Raw genomic sequence first — 25566 nt, forward strand, 5'->3', positions numbered from 1 at the left:
AAATTAAATGGAAAATAATTAATATTTTAGTAGTCTTTACAATTTGGAGGTCTAAGGCTCTGTCAGCATAGGTTCTTTAAGGTCAAGGATCTAGGATACACATGCACAGGAAAAAAGACTGGAAGTATGCTAAGCAGTGACTATCTCTGAATGATTGTGAAAAAATTTTAGGATGAATAAGCAGAAAAAAACAATAAATGACAAAATATAACAGTGGAGTTTTCTTGACAATGAAATTCTCTTAAACTTAAATCTCTTTAATTAGGCAGGTAAACTATTTTATCATCTTCGTTTGACCTGGCCCTTCTTTTCAATGTTAACAGAAGCCATGCAGTGACACCCGCTAAGACTTGTTGGTAGCCATGTCGGAGCCCCACAGGGTCCAGTTCACCTCTCTCCCAGGTTCCCTGAATCCTGCGTTTTTGAAGAAGTCCCGGAAGGAGGAGGCTGGGGCAGGAGAACAGCATCAGGACTGTGAGCCGGCCGCAGCAGCTGTTCGGATTACACTCACCCTCTTTGAACCAGATCACAAACGCTGCCCAGAGTTCTTCTACCCAGAGCTGGTGAAGAATATCCGAGGGAAGGTAAAAGGCCTTCAGCCTGGAGATAAGGTACACCCCTTTTTTCCCAGAGGCGCTGCAGGTTTAACGCACAGGGGTCAGTGCATGCATGTGGGGCTTCCGTAGTGGGGAAGCAAGACTTAACTGAGGTTTTGGCTGCCCCAAGATCCTGTCACTCACTCACGGCAAGCACAAGATTTGCTTCTCTTACCTCTGTGCACAAAGGGAGAGGCCAATTTGAATTATGACTAATTAACATAAATGTTTAAAAACAATACATTTTTCTCTGCTAAGGTTATAAACGTTATGTGTAAATGAAACCAGTCCCTGACAGTTCTAGTGTTAGAATTTCATGCTGGACATTTTCCTCTTCCAACAGAATCTTGCTGTCTACCTAGTATAGGGGCAGACAAAAAAACACGTAGACTGCCTTTTTTTTTTTTTTCTTTTTTTTTTTCTCGAGACCGAGTCTCGCCCTGTCGTCCAGGCTGGAATGCAATGGGGCGATCTCGGCTCACTGTAACCTCCGCCTCCCGAGTTCAAGTGATTCTCCTGCCTCAACCTCCCGAGTACCTGGGACTGACTACAGGTGCACGCCACCACACCCAGCTAATTTCTGTATTTTTAGTAGAGATGGCGTTTCACTATGTTGGCCAGGCTGGTCTCAAACTCTTGGCCTCAGGTGATCTGCCTGCCTTGGCTTCCCAAAGTGCTGGGATTACAAACATGAGCCACTGCACCTAGCCACAACTTGATGGATTTTCATGAACTCAGTACCCCCATGTAACCTGCACGTAGGTCACAAAATATATTTATCAGGACCCCAGAAACCCTCCTTCTGCCCTGCCAGAAGACTACCTCAATACTTATGGGCAACCACTGCCCTGATTTCTAACAGCTTACATCTGCTTAGATTTGTGGGGTTTTTTTTGTTTTTTGTTTTTTGTTTTTGAGGCAGAGTCTTACTCTGTCGCCCAGGCTGGAGTGCAGTGGCACCATTTTGTCTCAGTGCAACCTCTGCCTCCCGGGTTCACGCCATTCTCCTGCCTCAGCCTCCCGAGTAGCTGGGAGTGCAGGCGTCCACCACCATGCCCGGCTAATTTTTTGTATTTTTAGTAGAGACAGCGTTTCAATGTGTTAGTCAGGATGGTCTCGATCTCCTGACCTTGTGATCCACCCACCTTGGCCTCTCAAAGTGCTGGGATTACAGGCATGAGCCACAGCACCTGGCCTCTCTTTTTTGTTGTTGTTGTTGTTTTTGTTTTTTGAGACCAAGTCTCACTCTGTCACCCAGGCTGGAGTGCAGTGACGCAATCTTGGCTCACTGCAACTTCCGCCTCCCAGGTTCAAATGTTTCTCCTGCCTCAGCCTCCCGAGTAGCTAGGATTACAGTTGCCAGCCACCACGCCTGGCTAATTTTTTTTTTTGTATTTTTAGTAGAGATGGGGTTTTACCATTTTAACCATGTAGGCCATGCTGGTCTCGAACTCCTGACCTCAAGTGATCCACCCACCTCCGCCTCCCAAAGTGTTAGGATTACAGGCGTGAGTCACCGCACCTGGCCGTGTTTTTGTATTTTATGTAGATGGAATTGTATGGTATTTGAGTACCACCTAGGTGAAAAGCTTTTTTTTTTTTTTTTTTTTTGAGACAGAGTCTCGCTCTGTCGCCCAGGCTGGCATGCAGTGGTGCAATCTCGGCTCACTGCAAGCTCCGCCTCCTGGGTTCATGCCGTTTTCCTGTCTCAGCCTCTCGAGTAGCTGGGACTACAGGCGCCCGCCACTACGTCTGGTTAATTTTTTGTATTTTTAGTAGAGACAGGGTTCCACCGTGTTAGCCAGGATGGTCTCGATCTCCTGACCTCGTGATCCGCCCGTCTCTGCCTCCCAAAGTGCTGGGATTACAGGCGTGAGCCACCGTGCCTGGCCCGTGAAAAGCATTTTTAAGCACCTGTGTCTACCTTTGCACTGTGCTAGGCTCTGAGGAAAAGATAAGTGGGCCCCACACTCGCAGCATTGTGGTCTCTAGCGTGGCTCTTAGTGAAATGGGGATGAGGCTGGTAATTGGCTCACAGTTGTCTGAGTGTGGAACGAGAATGAAATCATGTTGTGAATTTTCTAGCAGTATGCCTCAGTGCCAAGTGATCAGTCGGTCTTATTCACAGGTGTGCTGTTCGGAGGGTATTTTTGGTTAGAAGGATTAATCTTTTTTTCCTGAGATTAAAAAAATGTGTTTTCTTGGCCTGGCATAGTGGCTCACAGCTGTAATCCCAGCACTTTGGGAGTCTGAGACATGAGGATCACTTGACCACAGGAGTTCAAGACTAGCCTGGGCAACATAGTGAAACTCCATCTGTGCAAAATAATACAGAAATTAGCTGGGCATGATGGTGCATGCCTGAAGTTCCAGCTACTCAGAAAGCTGAGGTGGGAGGATTGCTTGAGCCTGGGAGGTCAAGGTTGCAGTGAGCCGTGATCACACCACCGCACTGGGTGAAAGCAAGACCCTGTGTCAAAAAAAAAAAAAAAAGGCTGGAAGGCCTGGCGCAGTGACTCATGCCTGTAATCCCCACACTTTGGGTGGCCGAGGCGGGCGGATCACTTGAGGTCAGGAGTTTGAGACCAGCCTGATCAACATGGCAAAAACCCATCTCTACTAAAAATACAAAAATTAGCCGGGTGTGGTAGTGCATGCATGTAATCCCAGCTACTCGGTAGGCTGAGGCAGGATAATTGCTTGAACCCAGGAGGCAGAGATTGCAGTGAGCTGAGATCATGCCACTGTACTCCAGCCTGGGTGATGGCGACTCCATCTCCCCCTACCAAAAAACACCAAACCAAAAAAGAAAAAGTGTTTCCTTGATTGAGATCTGATTGCCTGATTGCCAGAATGGAGGCCAGTGAGTCTGTACCAAGGGTCAGCCTGTTGGATGAGCACCACTGGGCAGAATGACAGAAAGTAAGTTCAAATCCCTTTATAATTCCTGTTTCAGGAAAATGGTAGCTTCTTCCTTTAGAGGAAGAGACAGGAGCAGGAGTTGGTTAATGTGTTTATTCATGGGTTCAAACCAAATCAGCAGGTCAACTGAAATTAGAACTCCAGTGCTCTGATGTCACCTTTTTGGGGACTACAGATGCCCTTCACCATTGCAGAAAAATGCATGGAGGATACACAGAGAATTTTGATCCAATTCAGAGGATTCAGTCCTGGACTTCGGGTTCAGAACTCCTAAATCGTCGTGGGTCTACTCTGCAGTGTTAAAAGTACAATAAAATCAGACACATTTGTGCAGCAGTTCTTTTAGTGTATAGTTCTTAATAGTATGAAGGCAGTGTGCTAGACTCAGAGGACTATAGAAAGTTAGAGAAAACACTGTACCAGCCTCAAAACAAACATCCTATAGATGTTTTGAGAGAATGGTACCACCGCAGGTAACAGAAATTACAATATGGTCATTGTTTAAGTCTGGTACGACACAGGCCCTGGAGGTCTTAGAAAGAAGAGAGCTTATATCCTGATTAGTGTTCGGGCAGAGCTGAACCTTCCGTCATACAGTCAGGAAATGGTAGTTATTGGAAGACTGCTGTTGGCAAGGCGTTCAGTAGTATACATAGAATCCAGTGCTGCTCAAGGTTGGTGGGATTTCTTACAGTTACATAACCACTCGTTATATGCGATCATTGTAGAAAAATTAGAAGATCCAGATAAGCATGTTTGAAAGACTCCCCATTTGAGGTATGATCGTTAGATGTGTGCTCTATAATATGCCATTGTATGTGTACACCACAAATCATTTAACTGATCCTTTGCAGGTGGTATTTCAGTAGGCAGAGATGGGAGGGTGAGATAAGAAAGTTTGTTTGAAACAGGCATACAGTCTTTAGTGTTTTCTGTCTACCTTGAAGTGTTAAACATACTTCGTACAGGAGTCTTATTAAAATTAGGATTCCTGGCTCCTGGCTGGGTGTGGTGGCTCTCGCCTGTAATCCCAGCACTTTGGGAGGCTGAGATGGGCAGATCATTTGAGCCCAGGAGCTTGAGACCAGCCTGGGCAACATGATGAAACCCTATCTATACAAAAAACTTAAAAAAAAAAAAATTTAGCTAGGCATAGTGTTGTATGCCTATAGTCCCAGCTATTCAGGAGGCTGAGGCAGGAGGATCACCCGAGCCTGGGGAGGTTGAGGCTACAGTGAGTCATGATTGTGCCACTGCACTGCAGCCTGAGTGACAGAGTGAGACTCTTATCTCAAAAAAAAAAAAAAAATTTTTTTTTTTTGGATTCCTTGCTCACAAAGCTTAAGGCTTATCTGTGGAAAATTTGCTTGATGAGAAAAGAATAAGCTTATAAAATGGAAATAAGCCTTGGAAGCCTGAGTTTAACTTTGGTAGCACCGAGAGAAGTGCAAATTCAGACCTTTCTAAACAGTATGGCAGAACGGCTCTCAAGAACTTGCACCACATTCAGTGGGATTTTCACGTTTTTGAGCCATTGACTGTTTTGGAAGTCAATGGACTCTTTCTTAGAATGTTTTTAAATGCCTGAAGAAAATTTTAGAGTTACAAAGGAAGTCCACTTTATTGAACGTGGTTGTGTAGCGACTGAGCATCTCCTTCTAAAGGCCCTTTGCTGTCTTTGAGTCCTGCAGTCCCTCATGCTGTGGTGGATGATTGCAGGCATTCAATCAAGTTTTATTAACCTTTTACTTTCTTAATTAAGATAAACATTGATGAGATGGTAGCATGTTTTCTACCTTGCCCTTTTCTGGAAAACATTGTTTTTATAGAGGTATTGAGTAATCAGTGAAGTTTCTATGAATAAGAACATGGGAATATTTTCTGACTTATTTTTTGTGGAACGATCTCTTTACAGAAGAAAGATCTGTCAGATCCTTTCAATGACGAAGAAAAGGAAAGGCATAAAGTAGAGGCCCTTGCCCGAAAATTTGAAGAAAAATACGTAAGATTTCTCTCTTGAATAACAAAACAACCTCATTGGGTGGGAGAGGTTTCCACACATTACTGTATTCCTTTAGTGGATCATCATGTAATAAACACTGATCTGGAAGTAAGCATTAAGCATGGAGAGAAGAGAAGCAGTTATTAAACCTAACGCATTAAGGTACAGAAAAGGGGCATGGCAGAGCTAGTGTGAAGAGCTAACTGGACAAATAACCGAGAAGGGCCTGTGGTCGCCTTAGAAGAAATATTTTGGTACAAAGCATAAGAAGCCATGTAGTTCATTTTTCTGTCCTAGGACATTTTATACAGGTACAAATATGTTCTATGTTAAAAGGTTTTCAGGAAAGGAGGTTTTGGGGTTTGTGTGTATGTGAGAGAGTGACTGTTTTAGTTAGTGCATTACCTCTTTGAGTCATAGCTGATGAAGTTCAAGGCCACAGTTAATTCTGTGTGTTTATTCAAAAAGCATGTAATCTATTGCTTTCACATTTTAGGGTGGAAAGAAACGTAGAAAAGACCGAATACAGGACTTGATCGATATGGGGTATGGTTATGATGAATCCGATTCCTTCATCGATAACTCTGAGGCGGTAAGTAGTTACTGAAAATGCCGTGTCAGACCCACTGTACCCGTAGCTCCTCCTGATACTGACCAGGAAGCTGGGGGTGGGGTCAGAGCAGTCGTGCCCTCTTCCCAGCATGAGGCAGTAGCAGCACTGATGAGAGACGAAATGACATTCTTTTTCCGGGTCTTAGTTCCCTCTTCAGAAAATGATGACCAGATCTGTCCAAAACACCTTGTAGCTCAGACATTCATGTTTGACCAGAGGATGTTTTAGCATGCTCTTGGAAGTGGCAGAGGAGCACAGTCACATCTCTCTCGAGACCCACTTTGCACCTTCGGACTGTAGAAGCAGAACTTGGAGCTGACAGTTTGTTTCCCCTCTTCAGTATGATGAGCTTGTTCCTGCTTCTTTGACTACGAAGTATGGAGGATTTTACATTAACTCGGGAACCCTGCAGTTTAGACAAGCATCAGAGTCTGAAGATGACTTCATTAAAGAAAAGAAGAAAAAATCTCCAAAGGTTAGAATGTGCTTGCTTTTGGATTTCAGAAACGCTTTTTGACGTGACCCTATCAGATCAGTAGGTGACTTGCCAGAATACGTGGCGCTTGGCCGGCTCAGGAGGATGGTGGAAAGGCAGAGCCGTGCCAGGTTGATGGCTCGCCTCTTACACGTGTGCCCTGATGAGGACACGTGCCCGTGGGGGCTCTGTTCAGCACTTGGTCATTATGTCCATGTCACATGACATCCCAGCAGGCTCAGCAGGGGTCGTTTCTGGAGGTGGCCTCAGGGTGGGAAGGCTGTGGAATGAGGGAATGTGTACCACTCTTGCTGACCCTCTTCTGTGGACATGTAGAGGACTTCAGTTCCCAGGGCTGCCATCCCACTGAAAACCAGTCAGCCTTAGGATCAGTGTGTTTAAAAACCTGTCTACCACTGCCTATGTGTTTAAGATGAGAGGTAGGGCCCACTTGTAACTTTCAAACTACAAAGGTTTCAGGCTCCAGAATGGTCACTGTTGTCTCAGCCCTGGGTGTTTCCAGGAGACACCGTCGGTGGGAATGCTGTGGGTTTGTGGTCCAGGGACTGATCTGAGAGCTTTTGTTCATGAAGGAAATGAGACAGGTCTCAGGATGTGCCCCGGGCGGAGCAAGGCCAGTGCCGTGTAGTGCACTTGCTCCCTGAGTTAGGGAGCCGTGTAACTGTGCCTTGTCTTTAATTCTCAGAAGCGGAAGTTGAAGGAAGGTGGTGAGAAGATAAAGAAGAAGAAAAAAGATGACACTTATGACAAGGAGAAGAAATCGAAAAAGTCCAAGTTTTCCAAAGCCGGGTGAGAGGCAGCAGCTTCTTTGCTAGGATAAAGCCTGAACTATTAGGGCAGGACGACTGGGAGCTGACTCACCTCCTCCCCACAGCTTCGGAAGAGGCAGCAGGGCCTGGCCTTCCTGTCCTCCCGCACGCCTCCCGCAGTGCCATTCTGGGCATAGACGCTCACCTCTCTGTGTGTCAGATAGTTCCACTGTCAGTGTTGGCAGCTATTCTTGTCGCTGTGTGACTGCTGATGTTTCTCGTCCTCTGGGGTGCTCCTCTCTGCCCCAGTTCTCCTTCTGTCTCCGCTGTTTTCCCTTGTTGTCTATGGTCATGCTTCCTTCTCCTCACTTGGTCTCACCCCAGCTGCTCTTCAAGTTGCTGCTGTTCTCTGCTGCTCCTGCTTTCTCCCTCTAAATACTTTTCTTGCTCTCCCCGCCCCTTTTTGCAACCTTTTATTTCAGCCTGGCAGTGGTTTCTAAAAACCCGTCGGAAATTTAGCATATGTGACACTGTGTTGCTAACCTGTATTAACTCTCAAGCTTTGGTCTCAGCAAGAACGAGCTCCATATGCCAAGAGGAGGGAGGAGGAATGACAGGGTGGACTGTGACAGGTTCTCCTGGAGACCATGACCCTGGGAGCAGGGGTGAAGGCCTCTGGAGTTCCCTTTGGAGGTGTCCTATAGTCTGAGTGACCAGTTTCCCTCTTGCTTGCAGCTTCACAGCCCTCAATGCCAGTAAGGAGAAGAAGAAGAAGAAATATTCTGGGGCTTTAAGCGTTAAAGAGATGCTAAAGAAATTTCAGAAAGAGAAAGAGGCTCAGAAAAAAAGGGAGGAGGAGCATAAGCCTGTTGCGGTCCCATCAGCGGAAGCTCAGGGCCTGCGGGAACTGGAGGGTGCCTCTGACCCCTTGCTCTCACTCTTTGGCTCTACTTCTGACAACGACTTGCTCCAGGCGGCCACTGCCATGGACTCGCTGACGGATTTGGACTTGGAGCATCTGCTCAGTGAGTCTCCAGAAGGAAGTCCCTTCCGAGATATGGATGATGGAAGTGATTCCCTTGGGGTGGGATTGGACCAGGAATTCAGGCAGCCCTCTTCTCTCCCCGAAGGCCTGCCAGCACCCCTGGAGAAGCGCGTTAAGGAGCTGGCTCAGGTATGGTGGCACAGTGCGGCTGGGCTTTCCTGGAAGCAGTTTGGGCAGATTGCTGTTGGTTCTGCACTGCGTGAAGCTCGCCCAGAGAAACCCTTAGTGAGTTGGCAGTTAAGGTGTCAGCTTTTTCCAAACCCTCTTCTCATCCTGAGGGAGAAAACAGTGTAAGCCTTGCCCGTCAGGCATCATTTTGGGCCTTTCTTGGTTTCTTCATTTCTGGAAAATTTGCTTTCTTCTGGGGAGATTGTTCTCTTTCTGTTTTCTGTCAGTTTGTTTTCCACACGGCATCTTTTCCTTCATGTGATAGACGGATGATGTTGGCAGCAGGCAGCTGAGGCAGAGATTAATCTTAGAATTCTTACAAAGGTTTTGCAAATTCACAAAAGTTTGTAAACATATAAGTTACACGTAGAGTAGATGCTTCGTTGCCACTAGGTTTCAGTCGCTCCCTTGCGTTGTGTATCCAGTGTTAGGTAGTGATTACAGGAATGCCTCAAATGTGATGAATGAAAAGCAGCTTAATTTTAAATGCTGTCCATGCCCCATTAAAACCCACCATCGGCAGGGTGCAGTGGCTCACGCCTGTAATCGCAGCACTTTGGGAGGCCGAGGCGGGCGGATCACCTGAGGTCAGGAGTTCGAGACCAGCCTGGCCAACATGGTGAAACCCTGTTTCTACTAAAAATACAAAAAATTAGCTGGGCATGGTGGCGCGCGCTGTAATCCCGGCTACTTGGGAGGCTGAGGCAGCAGAATCGCTTGAACCCAGGAGGCGGAGGTTGTGGTGAGTGGAGATTGCGCCAGTGCACTCTAGCCTGGGCCACAGAGCAAGATTCCATTAAAAAACAAACCAACCACTATTAGCACCTTTAGGATCTAGCAGCTCTTGCTGTTTTACTCCAGTGATTGGGAATTAAGCACTGAGAATTGTCTGTTCAAGTAATACATTTCTAACTGTAAACTAGGCATGGATCATTGGTTGTAATATCATTTACCTTTAAGTTAAAATAACATTTTACCTTAAGCATCAGGACTTGTGATGCAGCTCTAGTGGCAGTCATAATCTACAGCTGTAGATTTTAAATCAGTGATTCTTACAGTATTTCAGAAGCATTGTTACGTATAATATCCTTTGTGTTTTAGGGCAGGGTAAATTGTCAGCCACTGCTAAAATGATTTTCTCTCTTCCAAAAAATATTTGAACACCATATACAAAGCAAATAAAGTATCTATCCAAAGCTCTACCTCATCTTTGTCAGCTTGTGTCCAGCATTGGAAATTCAAGTATTGTATTTGAATGTAATGATTTAAGTGAATTGTACCATGTTGGGGTTTGGAGTATCTCTTAGTATGACATTGAGGTGGAAGTAGCTGAATCTGAACTTGGTGTTTTTGAGCCTGCTGTCCTATATTTGCTCTCAGAATTCATGTTAAACAAACATTACTCCTTGTTCTTTTTAATTCTCTGGTTCGTAATCAAATTGTTTCATAGCTTCTGAAAGTCTTGTTAAATCATTTAAGGTCTATATGACGATAGATGGTCGTTAGAGAAAAGTCAAAACCAGATTCTTGGCTGTGTCCCCACTCGTGCCATAGGTAGTGTTCTAGTGTGAAAACTTACTGTTTCACTTTCTTGGGAAAGATGGGGACAGATTTAGTGGCAACAAAATGACATAACCGGAAACAATGTTGGGCTGTGGTGCAAGAAAGCGGAGCTGAGTAAACACCTTGTTAGGCAAGCTGCCCCTCCTCAGTGATTGCCAAGTGTCAGTTAGCTCTTGGGCATAACAAACACAGGGTTCAGGATCCCATAGTCAAGGTGGGCCTGGGTCCCAGTGGGGAGCTGGTGACCAGGAGAGGCTGATGTTCTGATTGGAAAATACAGTATTCAAGTGTGAAGTTGATAATTCGAGTCTTCACATTGCCCTTCTCCTATAACAGCAACTTTGAAACTTTGAAAAATGGGGTGGAAGGTGTATGGAAATTACCCATCCGGCCAATATAAAAACAATTTCTAGTTGGATATTCTTTTCTAGCCTCTGTGTATATGTTTTTATGCAGCTGTAATTATAGTTGTGAATAACTGTTTTCTGCCTTTTTACATAATATTATAAAGCCCTCATGACTTTTTATGGTTGCATTAAAAAGGTGGCTTATTTTAAAAAGATGCTTAATGCTACTCCGAAGGGTCCTCAGGTGCGCTCTTCTGACCAGGGCCCTGCACTTGGGGCACTTGGAGTCCCTGCATGTGTGTGCAAATGCTCAGGACCCCTGATCCCACTGAGAATCTGCTGGGAAAGATAGTCTTCCCAGGGAAGGGGATGCACTGGTATACTCAAATTGCTTATGATTCCAAAAGCCACATGTGGATATTTGATATTTGGATCCTTAATAAGGGGTCCATCCTAGATCTTGAAATGGACATCGCATTTATAAAATTTAAAGTAAACCTGACGTATGTAACTGGGACATTAGTAGTGTTACGTGTTTCTCACTTTGTTTTTTATACCCCTGATTTTCCCCCCTTTTCCCTTTATTATAAGATTGGGTAGACTTGGCCCTAGGTGACACACAAATCAGTTTCTATCACTGTCTGCAAAACACCCCCCAAAATTTGCCTTGTCATAGCAGTTCGTTTCTCCTGACTCTGGGCCCACGCTCATGGCTGCATTCAGCTGGCAAGTTGGCCAGGTGCTGGCAGGGCTTTTCTTTCCTGGCCTTTCATCCTGCCTTCTTCAGGGCTTGGTGGTCTCAGGGCAACATCTCAAGAGGGGAAAGGTGGAAGCTGCAGGGCCCTTGAGAGCTAGCCTTAGAGGCTATGTGTATCACATGACTTCCACCACACTTTTGGTCAGAGCAAATCACAAGAGCCGCCCAGATCCAAGGATTAGGGAGCTAGGGTGCACCTTTTTGGGAGGAGAATTTCTTTGTGGGAGGAATCTGTGATCCTGGTTTGTTGTTGTTGCTTTTTTTTTTTTGAGACAGAGTCTGACTCCATCACCCAGGCTGGAGTGCAGTGGTGCAATCTCAGCTGACTGCAACATCCACCTCCGCCTTCTGGGTTCAAGTGATTCTTGTGCCTCAGCCTCCCGAGTAGCTGGGATTACAGGCGTGAGCCACTGCGCCTGGCCTGTGTTCCTGTTTTGTATTCTGCCTCAGTACATAGCAGATTCTCATCCCATGTGTATTGATCCCTTAGGGGAAAAAACTCTTTCTGGGAAGCAAAATTAGATATATCTTCTAACTAAATATGGTACTTAAAACTTTAAAAAGTGTCTTTGAAAACTTGTGTATGTTAAAGAGGTCCTCTGAGAGGGAACCTTGGTGATGCCTCTGCCACGTTCACTACATTCTCACATCAGCCTGTTTTTTGTTACTGATTTGTATTGTACATTTGTATAGGCCCCAGGGAATCCAGTGATTTGATGGCCTTACCCTGCCCTCTGTTAATATGCGTTGATGGCGTCTTTTGTCTTGCTTGTTGGCAGGTACAGGTGCTGACAAAGCTCAGGTTTGATGCTCCTTTGGGTTATTGTCTTGAGGTAGTTTGACAGCTACTCAGCCTTGGGCTGTACAAATAACCCAGATCTATTTTGGTTCTCTTTAGTCAAGCATAACATAGAGACAATATATTAAGAGCAGGAATCAAAGAGACCCCATGTCACCCATTCTGCTCTGCCCTCTATAGAATTAGAACCCCTCATCACAAGAAGTGCAGGGAGAGATGGATCCAAAGAGAATAAGGTAGGGGGAAAAAAAAACCAAAACAACTTGTTTGATCTTTTTAAAAAAAAATCATGCCCGATTTTCTCCTACTCAGCAAAAACAGATACAGTATATAAGATTTTGAGCTGGGTGCTAAAAGGCTACAAGTGACTTTTCTTAGAATAAATAAAACAGCTCATTAAAAGGCTGTTGGAACTCTTATAAATCAGCATGATTGGGATGTTTAACCTCATTTCCTAGTTAACTTAGGATTGATTAATTCACACAACTTCTGGGGTAAGAGTGTCTCTTTTTAGGGGTGAGGGACCCCATTTATTTTTGGAAGACTATCAGATATATATCCAATTGCTCTTTTAATTAGATTTACTTTAAAATGCCGCAGTCGACTCTTCAGTATAAAGCCAGACACTCAGAGATATTGTCTATGCAATTCAAAAGGTTTACAGAAAAGTACTTTCTAAAATTACATAATATTATTTAAAATATTTTTAAAGATTGCGTAAAGATTACATAGAAAGCTTCTGAAATATTGTACAAGTGGCTATCTAAACAGAAAATTTGGCAGGACGCGGTGGCTCATGCCTATAATCGCAGTACTTTGGGAGGCTGAGGTGGGAGGATCACCTGAGCCCAGGAGTTTCAGACCAGCCTGGGTAACAGAGTGAGAAAAAAAAAATCTAAAAATGAGTCAGGCGTGGTTGCGTGCAGCTGTAGTCCTAGCTGCTTGGGAAGCTGAGGCGGGAGGATTATTTGAGCCTGGGAGGTCAAGGCTGTATGAGCTATGATCACGTCACTGCACTCCAGAATGGGTGACAGAGTGAGACCATCTCAATAAAATAAGATGCTGGGCATGGTGGCTCACGCCTGTAATCCCAGCACTTTGGGTGGCTGAGGTGGGCGGATCACTTGGGGTCAGATGTTTGAGACCAGCCTGGCCAACATGGTGAAACCCCATCTCTACTAAAAATACAAAAAATTAGCCGAACGTGGTGGTGGGTGCCTGTAATCCCAGCTACTCAGGAGGCTGAGGCAGGAGAATCACTTGAACCCGGGAGGTGGAGGTTGCAGTGAGCTGAGATCACGCCATTGCACTCCAGCCTGGGCAACAGAACAAGACTCCGTCTCAAAAACTAAACTAAAATAAAAAAATAAAAAATAATAAGATAAAATCTGATTGGAAGTTTAAGCTGTAGATGGGTCTGAAAGTGTGGCATGTGAAATACATGTTAATTAGTTTGAATTAATGTAAGGGTGCTTCTGGATCTTAAAACTAGCAGTGTAAGCTTAAGCAAAAAAAGTTCAGTTTTATTTTTTCCCAGACTAATATAATTCTAGTACCTTCCAAGTGCCAAGGTAGAATTCTGAATGTTTCCAAGAGTGTAAGAAATTGGCACATGGCTGGGTGAAAAGTCATGCCCTTTTTTTCCATTATTCGTCTGTGGATTTCACCCCTCTGGGCTTTCCCCTAGCCAAGAGATCTGTAGAAGCTTGAGTTTTGCGCATTTTCTTCCGACTTAGTTTTGGTGGTTTGGTGTTAAGCTTTTCTTCCTGTGGCGTGCTGTTTTACAGTAGTATCTTCATTTGTTGATTCATTCACTCAGTCAACATTTAGTAAATATTACGTGACAGGCAGCCATGGGAAATATATTGATGAATAAGACTCAGTTCTATATTTTATTTTATTATTATTTTTTAAGACAGGGTCTTGCTCTGTCACCCAGGCTGGAGTGCAGTGGCACGATCTTGCCTCACTGCAACCTCCACGCCCAGGGCTCAAGTGATCCTCCCACCTCAGCCTCCAGAGTAGTTGGGACCACAGGCATGCACCACCATGCCCAGCTTTTTTTTGTATTTTTAGTAGAGACAGGGTCTCATCATGTGCCCAAGCTGGTCTGAAACTCCTGAGCTCGTGTGTTCTGCCCACCTTGGCCTCCCAATGTGTTAGGATTACAGGTGTGAGCCACTGCGCTGGGCCAAGGTTCCATTCTTGTCTTTCATGAGCTCGTTACATAAATGGACCCGATAGATATGCAGACAATGGACTGTAGTACAGAGCAGAATGAAGTAAGCTTTGTGATGTCTGGACGGCCAGATAGCCCGACTTAAGGGGTAAAAGAGAGACTCTTGGGGGGCATATAGGAAGCAGACTGGAGGCAACAGGCTTCGCCAGCCTCCTGGGGAAGATGCCCTAAGAGAAGGCAGGGAGCAGAGCTGAAGATGGGCGAGTTGGTGGATGGCTGGGCCAGATCGTGGAGGACCCCAAATGCCATGTGAAGGAGTTTGGGTTTGATACCAGGCTTGGAAAGAGCTGCTGAAGGGTTCTGAAGAAGGGAGTGGCGGTCTTAAGGTTGGAGTGCAATTATTAGAAGTGGGGAACACAGGGGAAGAGCAGAAGCCAGTGGGTCTGGTGTAAGTTGAGTTTGCAAACCAGAGGGTCATCCATCCACAGAAGTGCAGTTGACCCTTGAACAACACAGGGCTGAACTGCGTGGATCCACTTACACGCAGATGTTTTCTAACCAAATGTGGGTTGATTTGAGGGATGCTAAATCTGTGTATAGAGGGCTAACTTTTTGTATAGGCAGGTTCCTCAGGGCTGACTGTGCAGTTGGATTTTGGTATATACGGGGGTCCTGTAACCAATCCCCTGCCTATACCAGGCGTTGACTGTAATTGGGAAATTTCTCAGAGATAACTGGAAATTCTGGTCCAGAGCTTAGATGAGAGGATTTAGGGCTTAGTTTAGATTTGAGTGTACAATTGTCTGTGTTATTTTGAAGCCCTGAGGGGGAAAGAAGTTATTGGGAGAAGTGGGTTCTAGTGAGAATCCTGGGGTCCGCCTATGGAAAGGAGCTGGTGGAGGAGGCAGGTGGAGCAGTTAGAGTGGTTGGAAGGGGCCCCAGAGGATGCAGTGAGAGGAAGGTGAGTGGGGGAGATGATGGTGAGGGGTTAGCAGTGTCTGCAGTTTCAGAGGGGTTGATCCCTTCTTTCTAGATAGTCACCTTATCACCCTTGTTTGCTGTCGTTACTGTATATCGTGTCTGATTTCAGAAATTTTATTTCACCCAAAGCCTTCAGACCAGCAGCTCTTGGGTTGAGAGGAATGGTTCCCAGCCCTTTTTGCACATCAGTGTTCCCAGGGTTGCTTTGAAAGAGTACTTGGGCCACTTTTAAGAGAGTGCGCATTCCTGAATCTCCTTTCCAGAGACTGTGATTTGAGTGGCCTGAGTGGCTCCAAGCTGCCCAGGGAATTCCAATATGCAACCAAGTGTGAGAACCCTGATGCAGACTTCCACAGGGTCTGCTTTTTTGTGTTTCCGCTGTGTCGTGGCTGCCTGCCGTGGTTGCTTCAGGGGTCTCTTGAGCTTGCCATCCAGGGTGTGTGTTAACTGTGTTCTTTTCGAAAGCAAACTAAGACTGTACTGAAACTCCTATAATCTGGTGTTAATAGGTAATATGGTGGGTTAGTTATTCACATGGTCTGGCTAATAGAGAGCTCGTGGTATACCATAAGTAGATTAGGAATTGTCAAAGAGTTTTAATGTCCTTAAGTGCTAGAGCTACACATTATTATTATTTTTGTAGATAAAAAGGCCTTTAAATCCTATAGGCTGGTTGAAGTTCTTGAATATTTTTGTACTGTAGATACATGGAAATTCCAACTAATGGTGTAGTTGATGGTGTATGGGCGCAGGGGTTAGTTGGCCTTATTGGCCTCTGGCTAAGTGCATTGTGATGGCTTTGACTCTGATTTTCTTGTCTGTGACTGTTTTAAGTCCCAGGAAGAACTGGCAGCCCACAGATGCTGCAGCAGCATTTGAAAAGAGAATATGGATCGCAGGCGAACTTAACCCGGGACTAGGGTGGAGTTGGAAAGGTGGCGGTGTGACTGTATTGACAGGTGCTCTTTATGGAGCGATGACTCCTGTGCCTGTGGGTGAGCGTAAGGGACGTGTGGGGAAAGTGCACTAACGGCTGTTACTATCTGCTGTGCACCAGGCTGCCAGAGCTGCTGAGGGGGAGAGCAGACAGAAGTTCTTCACCCAGGATATTAATGGAATCCTATTAGAGTGAGTATCGTCTGTCTGTCTGTCTGTCTGTCTGTCTGTCTGTCTGTCTGTTTCTGCTATTACTGAGCTTGGGGCAAGCCAGCTAGGGGACAGTGGGAGTACAATTGAACTGCATAAAGGTGACCACCAAGGAGATAAAAGAAGAATTGGATTAACATGGTTTCATTGTTATTTTTCTTTTAAAAATCAAAACACAACAGGGACACCAAATACTTGTCTCCAGAAGCGATAGACCTCCCTGATCTTAGGCAGCAGGCATTACTAACATATGATAATCATGGCCTGTTATAGAAGAGGATTTCTTGGCAGGTATGAGACGAGGAGAGAGAGAAGGTGTTGCCTGACTGTCTCTGAGAATCCTGAAGAATGAGAGACAGCCTGGTGGCCTCGGGCCTGCTCTGCCTTGGGTGTTGCTTGGTGTCCCTGGCTGTTCCCCTCGCTGGCACTCCTGTTCCTAGTGCCACGTGCATCATCCCTAATGCTGTTCCCACACGCCTGAGCCTCTGAGACACCACGCTGTGTGAATCGGGTTAAAAAGCAGAAGAGCAAACATTTGTAAATCCAGACTGGGAAAAGTGAATCCTTGTGGCCTGGCCTGCAGTGTTGCCGCTTTTCTCCTGGTTGCAGTTTGTGGCAGGGGAAGCTTGTTGCTCAACAGCTGAGGAGTTTGTGTGTGTAAGAACAGTTGTCAAAATGTGGGTGTTCTACCACATGGCCTCGCCTGGCCAGGACCTGGATTGGCCCCTTGGGTCAGGAAGTGTGAGCTGCAGAGAGCACCTGAGCATTGGTGCGGACGATAGGATTGTGTCAACAAGGAACCTGCTTGAGCGTGCCAAATATGGACAGCTCAAGGCATTGAAGAGAAATATTTTTTTGCTTATCTAGGTGGAGAAACTGGAGGGGTGAGGCTTTCCCTGACCTCATAATGGTTGATAAAACTGGGGACTGGGGGAAAAAAAAGAAATGCTGCCGGGAAGTGTTTCCTTTTAACCCCAAGTAACTCATGATTTTCCACTTTGAAAGCTTTCATGTTTTCTCTATGAAATTTAGTGCTTCAGAGCTTGTTCTCCTGGGCTCCGTTTTCCTGGTATTGTGACCTAAGAGCCTTGGCCCTCATTACCTAGCCATGTTCATCAGGCTTGGGAGTTGTTGTTGTTTGTTGATTGCTTAGGATGTATTTCCCTGGGCATTCAGTTACATTGTGTGACCAACAAGACAGGGTCTGACTGCCTTTGGCTCCTAGCTTTCCTCTCCACGTACGGTGAGCTGATGAAGACAGGAGTTGCAGCGAGCTGCAGCCGGTGGTGACTGTGTTTTGTTCTTCAGCATAGAGGCGCAGACTCGGGAGCTGAGCAGTCAGGTCCGCTCTGGGGTGTATGCCTATCTTGCGTCATTCCTGCCCTGCAGCAAGGATGCCCTGCTCAAGCGTGCTCGGAAACTTCACCTCTATGAACAGGTGGGTGACTCTAGAGTGAAGCTCTTTGGCTTTGGGGTCCTGGCGGAGGGGTGACTGAGTCTTAAGCAATGATGCGTCTGCTGCCCCACTGCCTCCTTGTGATCACCCCGTCATGCGTCCTGAGCGTAAGAGCGATGTGTAAACCTGCCTTGAATTTTGTCCCGCTCTTCGCAGGGGGGCCGTCTGAAGGAGCCTCTCCAGAAGCTCAAGGAAGCCATTGGCAGGGCGATGCCAGAGCAGATGGCCAAGTACCAGGACGAATGCCAGGCACACACGCAGGCAAAGGTTGCCAAGTAAGTTTGTCCTGGCGCTTGCAGGTGCGACCCTCCCGTCTTGCCTCTTCCCCTCCCGTTTCTCGGTGTGTACTGCCGTTTCCCAAGGAGCCTCTTGGCTCTTCTTTGGCCTTTTCTCCTTCTCTGTGAAGTCCCAGTAGTGCAGAGGGTGAGGGGAGAGGCGGTGGGCAGGAGCACCTTGGGGCCCCATGTAATTCTGTTCACCCCTTAGGATGCTGGAAGAGGAGAAAGACAAGGAGCAGAGGGACCGGATTTGTTCGGATGAGGAAGAAGATGAAGAAAAAGGGGGCAGGAGGATAATGGGACCTCGGAAGAAGTTCCAATGGAATGATGAGATCAGGTGTGCCCACACTGGGACTTGGCCTCTTTGGAGGGTTGGTGGGGCAGTGTCTGAGTACGTCCCCTATTGCTGACAAAGGTTAGGCTCATTTACTTTCATCAGGGCTGCTGAAAGCACATGATTGGAACCTTGGAGCAGCATCTGAAGTAGTTTGGAGTTTCTGATTTCTGCCTCCTTCTCAGGGAGCTACTGTGCCAGGTGGTGAAGATCAAACTGGAGAGCCAGGACCTGGAGAGGAACAACAAAGCCCAGGCTTGGGAGGACTGTGTGAAGGGCTTTCTGGATGCGGAAGTCAAGCCCCTCTGGCCCAAAGGCTGGATGCAGGCCAGGTGAGGGCCGTGTGCTGAGATGGGCATCTGTGCAGTCAAGACACGTTTGAACACTGCTTTTGTGCCAGGCCAACAGGATCCTTGCCCACAGGGAGTCACTGTCTAGCTGCCTCAACTCTGATCTCACCTGAGTAACTGGGGGACATGCAGGTAGCTGGGAAAGGGTCTTCTGGATCTTCCCTGGAGGAAGGGAAGTTGCCTGCAGGGTTTTGTTTTTGTCATTTTTTGTCCCACTTCAGTTGATGTTTGGCCTCCCATCTCAATATGCACTTTCCTTTTTTTTTTTTTTTTTTTTTTTTTTGAGATGGAGTCTCGCTCTGTCGCCTGGGCTGGAGTGCAGTGGTATGATCTCAGCTCACTGCAAGCTCCACCTCCCAGGTTCACGCCGTTCTCCTGCCTCAACCTCCCGAGTAGCTGGGACTACAGGTGCCTGCCACCATGCCCGGCTAATTTTTTGTATTTTTAGTAGAAATGGGGTTTCACCATGTTAGCCAGGACGGTCTCAATCTCCTGACCTTGTGATCTGCCCACCTTGGCCTCCCTAAGTGCTGGGATTACAGGTGTGAGCCACCACACCCGGCCACACTTCCTGTTTTAACATACAGGCTGCTATGAGCATTTGAGAGATGGGTTCATCTTGGGTCTTTCCTGATGTTCCTGAAGAAATGTCATTTGCAGGTAGCAGGGCTGACTCCTTATTGGAACTAAGTGCCAGGCTTCCGTCTCAGAGGCTACCTTGTACGAAGTCACTTCCTGTGAATGAAGTATTTGTGTCATACATGGGACAGAGAAAGTTAGCTGGAGTGATTTTCTTGATTGGACCCGAATCATCTGTTGTGCGGATAGATCTTGGAACCTTTGAAATTGCTGTCCTCTCTACGTAGGCTGGACTCATACGAAGAACGTTTTTGTTGAGTTTCTCTGGACAAAGACATGCTGGGTCACTCCACATTTTATTCCTGGAATGGAGGGAATAGGCAATAAGGAAAGTGCTGTGCCCTTTAGGGAAGCATCACCATGATTGGTTTGAGGCAGAGCCATACATTTTCTTGGTAAAGGCCAGACTCAGCCTTTGGGCAGCCAGTGTGTCCCATTCAGATCCTCTCACCAGGAATTTGGCTCCCCAGTCCATTGACCTTTTTTGTGTGTGTGGGGGGGGGTGGGGGGCATGGTGGGAGGGCGGGGACAAAGTCTCACTCTGTTGCCCAGACTGGAGTGCAATGGCACGATCTCGGCTCACTGCAACCTCCGCCTCCCCGGTTTGAGCGAATCTCCTGCCTCAGCCTCCCGAGTAGCTGGGATTACAGGCGTGCGCCACCACGCCTGGCTAATTTTAGTATTTTTAGTAGAGACGGGGTTTCACCATGTTGGCCAGGCTGGTCTCGAACTCCTGACCTCAGGTGATCCACCTGCCTTGGCCTCCAAAACTGCTGGGATTACAGGCGTGAGCCACTGCGCCTGGCCAGTTGACATTTAATGAGGGATAGCTACTGAGGACCAGGGACACTAGCAAAGTTCTGGAAGCAGAGTCCCAGCTTTCTGGGGCATGTACAGATGCCTGGTGTTCTGTGTCTTTCAGAACTCTGTTTAAGGAGAGCAGACGAGGCCATGGGCACCTGACTTCAATCCTGTGAGTGTCTTGGTATTTTCACATCTCGGGACAAGTGTTGTTTTTGGTCTCCTCTGGATATTCTCTAAACTTTTCTGTGCTCATTCCTTTGAACAGGGCCAAGAAGAAAGTTATGGCCCCTTCTAAAATCAAGGTGAAGGTGAGTCAGTTTGCTCGGGTCACATGTCAGCTATGCCCATCTCCCTACAACTATGCTCTGGAAACAGTCAAGTGCTGTGGAAGCTCATTGATCTTTGCTCGTTTGGGGACAGCTGCTCAGGATGACATTCTTGAAGTCATAACAGGACAGAGACCCAAGCCACTTAACCCCCCTCTAGCCTTGGTTCTACAAACAGTACCCAGCTGGCCCAGTTCCTGGGGTTCATGTGGGATTAAGTGGGATCTTCTTGGCAGCCCTATGAGGAGTCAGTAGTCCCTGAAGGTGTGAACGTGTTACACTGTGATCTTTGTATGGAAGAAATACACTCTAGCCAAGTGCAGTTTAGCTTGGAGCCACAGCAGAAAGAAAAGGCGACTTTGCTGAGCTACCAGGCAGAAATGGAGGGCAATATAGTGGCTGGAGAATAGACACTGTGAAAATTACCTTAGATGTTGCAGAAACCTCTCAATGTAGTAAAAATTGCTGTTTATCAACATTTTTCCCAGTTCTTAGTGTGGTGCCCTTAGCCATCCCTAAGCAGACCGTGAGAATGAGATGTGCAAATCATTTACTCCTAAGTATCTGTTGAGCTCCCACAATGTCCCAGACACACTGTATTAAGCACCAGGGATGCAGGAGTGAAGGATTAGACCCCATTCCTGTTCCCATGAAAAGCTCACTCTTCTTTGAACCCAGTCTGAAGAGATGGGTGCTGGGAAAAATCAAGAAGGGAAAAATAGCTGCTTTAAGGCAATTCTCATGCCATGCCTTGGTCTGATTGCAGCTAGGAGTGCGCTGAGACGGTGGGAATGCCAGTAGGCAGAGTATCTCTTCACGAGAGTCTTAACACTTTTCAAAACAGAAGAAAATTTCTCCTGGCGGCTTGTTTGTACTTAGCAACGAGGCATGCCGGGGTAAACCCAGCCCTGGCCAACCAGATACTCACCAGGGGTGATGAAGTCATGGCATCTAAAGTCAAGGCGGGCACAGCTCCTGCTCTATCCCACCGGTTGTTTTGTAATTATACAGGAAGGCCCAGTTTTTTTGACTCGAGTTCACATGTTTGTATCCTCACAACAGGCCAATGTTGGCATCTTTGGACCTTTCTAAACATCAACATTTCTGTTTTCCTTTAGGAATCGTCTTCGAAGCCTGATAAAAAGGTTTCTGTCCCATCAGGACAGATTGGTGGCCCCATTGCTTTGCCCTCAGATCACCAAACAGGAGGCCTGAGTATTGGGGCCTCGAGCAGGGAGCTCCCATCCCAGGCTTCGGGCGGCCTTGCTAACCCTCCTCCTGTCAACCTGGAGGACTCATTGGATGAAGACTTGATCCGCAATCCAGCCTCCTCGGTGGAAGCCGTGTCCAAGGAATTGGCTGCATTGAATAGCAGAGCAGCTGGGAACTCTGAATTCACACTGCCTGCACCCTCAAAAGCACCTGCAGAAAAAGTTGGAGGCGTTTTATGTACAGAAGAAAAAAGGAACTTTGCGAAGCCTAGTCCTTCTGCTCCACCACCAGCTAGCTCTCTGCAGTCACCCCTCAATTTTCTGGCAGAACAGGCTCTGGCACTGGGGCAGTCCTCTCAGGAGAAAAAACCAGAGAGTTCTGGCTACAAAGAGCTGTCCTGCCAGGCTCCCCTCAATAAGGGCCTGCCAGAAGTACATCAGTCCAAAGCTAAGCACCACAGCTTGCCACGGACGTCTCACGGGCCCCAAGTGGCAGTTCCTGTGCCTGGCCCCCAGGTCAAAGTCTTTCATGCCGGCACTCAGCAGCAGAAAAACTTCACGCCCCCATCTCCATTTGCCAATAAGCTCCAAGGCCCAAAGGCTTCTCCCACACAGTGTCATCGTTCCCTCCTGCAGTTAGTGAAGACAGCGGCCAAAGGCCAGGGCTTCCATCCCTCTGCACCAGCCACCTCAGGAGGCCTGTCAGCCTCCAGCAGCAGCTCTCACAAGACCCCAGCCTCGTCCTCTTCTGCCCTGAGCCATCCAGCAAAGCCACATTCAGTCAGCTCTGCAGGCTCATCTTACAAGAATAATCCCTTTGCCAGCTCCATCTCCAAACATGGGGTTTCTTCTGGCAGCTCTTCCTCGGGAGGAACACCAGTCCAGAGTTCTGTTTCTGGGAGCCTGGTCCCTGGCATACAGCCTCCCTCCGTGGGACAGGCCACCAGCCGACCCATCCCAAGTTCAGCAGGGAAAAAAATGCCTGTTTCCCAGAAGTTGACCCTGGTAGCCCCTCCAGGCGGTCCAAACGGAGATTCCAGTGGTGGGACCCAGGGAGTGGCAAAGTTGCTGACCTCGCCGTCCCTAAAGCCCTCTGCAGTTAGTAGTGTGACATCGTCTACCTCCTTGTCAGTGAGTATCTGTCATAGCAGCCTGCCTTGCCCCACTCACAGGGGCCTTGGGGATGAGGTTGCTTGCCTTGCCCCGGGTGGAGAGTGAGATCTAAAACCACAGGTCAGGTAGGAACAGTGGGCTCAGACGTAGGAAGGGAGACTGGGCTCCCTGTTCCTAGGTATTCACTTTTCTGGTGACAGGAAGCCCAGGATGGCCTAAAGCTTCTTCTGAGGAGGGCAGAGGGAGCTAAAGGATGGCCGGCACCATGCCTCTTCGGAGGCTGAGTCTGTGTGGCACAGAATGAGCAACAGCACTTGCCTTCCGTGACCCCTTGCCTCTCCATCTCTCTAAACAAGGGGGCTGGAAATGCTGTCTTCTATCAGTTGAGTCATGTGGAGGTGTTCATGGACCAGGAATAGCAGGACCTTCTAAGAGTGATTCTGTTGGTTTTTGAAGGACAGAGTCCAATAATTAATGCATCTCGCTTGTGTGTAATCACAGCAGGTTCGGGAAGAGGGAGTGAGCATTTTTTTTTTCTTTTTTTCTTTTTTTTTTTTTTTTGAGACGAAGTCTTGCTCTTTCACCTAGGCTGGAGTGCAGTGGCGCTATCTCGGCTCAGTACAAGCTCCACCTCCCGGGTTCACGCCATTCTCCTGCCTCAGCTTCTCGAGTAGCTGGGACTACAGGCGCCCGCCACCACGCCCAGCTAATTTTTTGTGTTTTTAGTAGAGATGGAGTTTCACCATGTTAGCCAGGATAGTCTCGATCTCCTGACCTCGTGATCTGCCCGCCTCGGCCTTCCAAAGTGCTGGGATTACAGGTGTGAGCCACTGCACCCGGCCTCTTTTTCTAATATATAAATGAAGTGGTTGCAAAGACAAAACCATAGAAAGGTCTGTTGGAGGTCTCACCTCCTTTCCTGCACCCACCACCTCTGTAAGGTAACTAACTAAGCTCTTTAGTTTCTGGTTTATTTTCCTCTTTTTAAACAAAAGATTAATAAATATAAATAAAGGTATATATGTGTGTGTGTGTGTATGTATATAAATATATATACACATATAAATATACATGAACATTTATGGATATCTATATTACATTTTTCCCTTCACAAAGGAGGCTTTTTTTTTTTGAGACAGAGTCTGGCTCTGTCACCTAGGCTGGACTGCAGTAGCGCGATCACAGCTCACTGCAACCTCTGTAGGAGACATATTTAATATCCTTTTAAAAAAATTATGTTCCCTGGAATCCATTCCATGTTGGTTCATAAAGACTGTCCTGGGTCCTGTCTTTGGGGCTGCAGGGTCGGAGGGTGCCTCCCAGGGCCATCTGACATGGATGTGTATGTCCTCCTTTGTGGACACACAAGGAGGATCCTTTGTGTTGCCAGGTTTGGTGTGAGTGAGCCACGAACAGGACTGGAGTTCTTACCGCTTGCTGTGTTTCTTCCCTAGAAAGGAGCGAGTGGGACTGTGCTGCTGGCCGGCTCCTCTTTGATGGCTTCACCCTACAAATCCAGCAGCCCAAAGCTGTCTGGGGCCATGAGCTCGAACTCCTTGGGAATTATAACCCCTGTCCCTATTCCTGTCCACGTGCTCTCCTTCAGCGCTGACTCCTCTGCCAAAGCAGGGGTCTCCAAGGATGCCATCGTCACAGGCCCTGCCCCCGGGTCCTTCCACCATGGTCTTGGCCACAGTAAGTGCTTCTTTGCTGCCTCTGGTCACTCAGGAACCTCTAGATTGTGGCCAGGGGTCCTGCTGTTGTGTACTCTGGTTCCTGTGTTTGAGTCTGGTGTGTGACTGTGGGGAACATCTCCGGGAACTGTGCCAAGCCCCCACTGCCCCTTTGGGTGTGGTGCCCAGACTGGCCTGGCAGGTTATTGGGGGCTTTTGGCTGCTGGAGCTGCTTTCCTGTTCCTGTCTTCAATGTGTGTGTTTTGTTCTTTTCTCCCCTCCTGTTTTCTCTCAGGTCTTCTGGCTGGCTTGCACTCCAGCCCGCCCCATGCAGCGCCTCTCCCACACGCTGCGGTGCCCACCCATATCCCGCAGAGTCTGCCAGGTAATCACCCGACGGTCAGTGTGCCACGCGCACCGTGTGCCTTTGCCCTCTCCACCCCTAGGTGCTTTGCCGCTGCCAAGGGTCTTGGTGTCTTTGCCTTGTCGCTGCTGTTGTTTTGGTTTGTCCTTTGAGGCTGTGCTTTGTCAGTACTCAGGGTGACACGCACTTCTACTCTTGGGGTTTCCTCTGGTCCCCACTTGGAGCTGCCGCCAGGTCAGCCTCAGCCTGTGTGATCACAGGGAAAGTTGCGGGGGGCAGGGTGGTGCGCTTTTGTGTGCGGTGGAGGAGTTCCTAACCCTCGGCTTGTTTTTTTCTCTTCAGTTAAAAAAAAAAAAAAAGGGAAGGTAATGGTGCATCTTCTCCAAGGGCTAATTGGGTACAGCAAGGTCTTGGAATGCAAGCTGCTCCACTTTCAGATATGATTGCTTAACAGAAGGCTCTCTAAACTTTGTTTCCATTAAAGGGAAAATCCAGGTAGCAGCCAGAGGCCACAGTGCAAGACTTTGAGAGGAGCAGCTTTAAATCTTTCCAAGTGTGAAAACTCCATCAGAACAGATTTGTGGGAGCACAGCAGGCATGTGGTCGGCGCTCCCCTTAGCACCTTCTGAAATAGGGAACCTCTAAAAGCCTCAGG

The 25566-nt window shown here is 47.4% G+C and overlaps 1 protein-coding gene across 7 annotated transcripts in view; it reads left to right on the top strand.

Moving 5' to 3' along the window:
* The window catches only part of UBN1 (ubinuclein 1), a 34780-nt gene that overhangs the window by 4975 nt on the left and 4239 nt on the right, over positions 1-25566 (top strand). For 2 of the 7 annotated variants that reach the window (XM_003815103.5, XM_008967980.6), the window contains exons 2-17: positions 324-611; positions 5434-5520; positions 6017-6112; positions 6474-6608; positions 7315-7418; positions 8114-8552; positions 16275-16345; positions 17672-17801; positions 17976-18094; positions 18306-18434; positions 18617-18763; positions 20343-20393; positions 20490-20532; positions 21669-22892; positions 24329-24569; positions 24843-24932. In XM_003815103.5, coding sequence (XP_003815151.3) covers positions 363-611; positions 5434-5520; positions 6017-6112; positions 6474-6608; positions 7315-7418; positions 8114-8552; positions 16275-16345; positions 17672-17801; positions 17976-18094; positions 18306-18434; positions 18617-18763; positions 20343-20393; positions 20490-20532; positions 21669-22892; positions 24329-24569; positions 24843-24932 — 3355 coding nt within the window. In that variant the 5' untranslated portion in view covers positions 324-362. The remainder of the gene's footprint in view (positions 1-323; positions 612-5433; positions 5521-6016; positions 6113-6473; positions 6609-7314; positions 7419-8113; positions 8553-16274; positions 16346-17671; positions 17802-17975; positions 18095-18305; positions 18435-18616; positions 18764-20342; positions 20394-20489; positions 20533-21668; positions 22893-24328; positions 24570-24842; positions 24933-25566) is intronic. The other 5 variants (XM_034939745.3, XM_034939739.3, XM_034939742.3 and 2 more) reach the window with 4 other exon arrangements.

Source organism: Pan paniscus, chromosome 18 (genome assembly GCF_029289425.2).
Source record: "Pan paniscus chromosome 18, NHGRI_mPanPan1-v2.0_pri, whole genome shotgun sequence".
Lineage (NCBI taxonomy): Eukaryota > Metazoa > Chordata > Mammalia > Primates > Hominidae > Pan > Pan paniscus.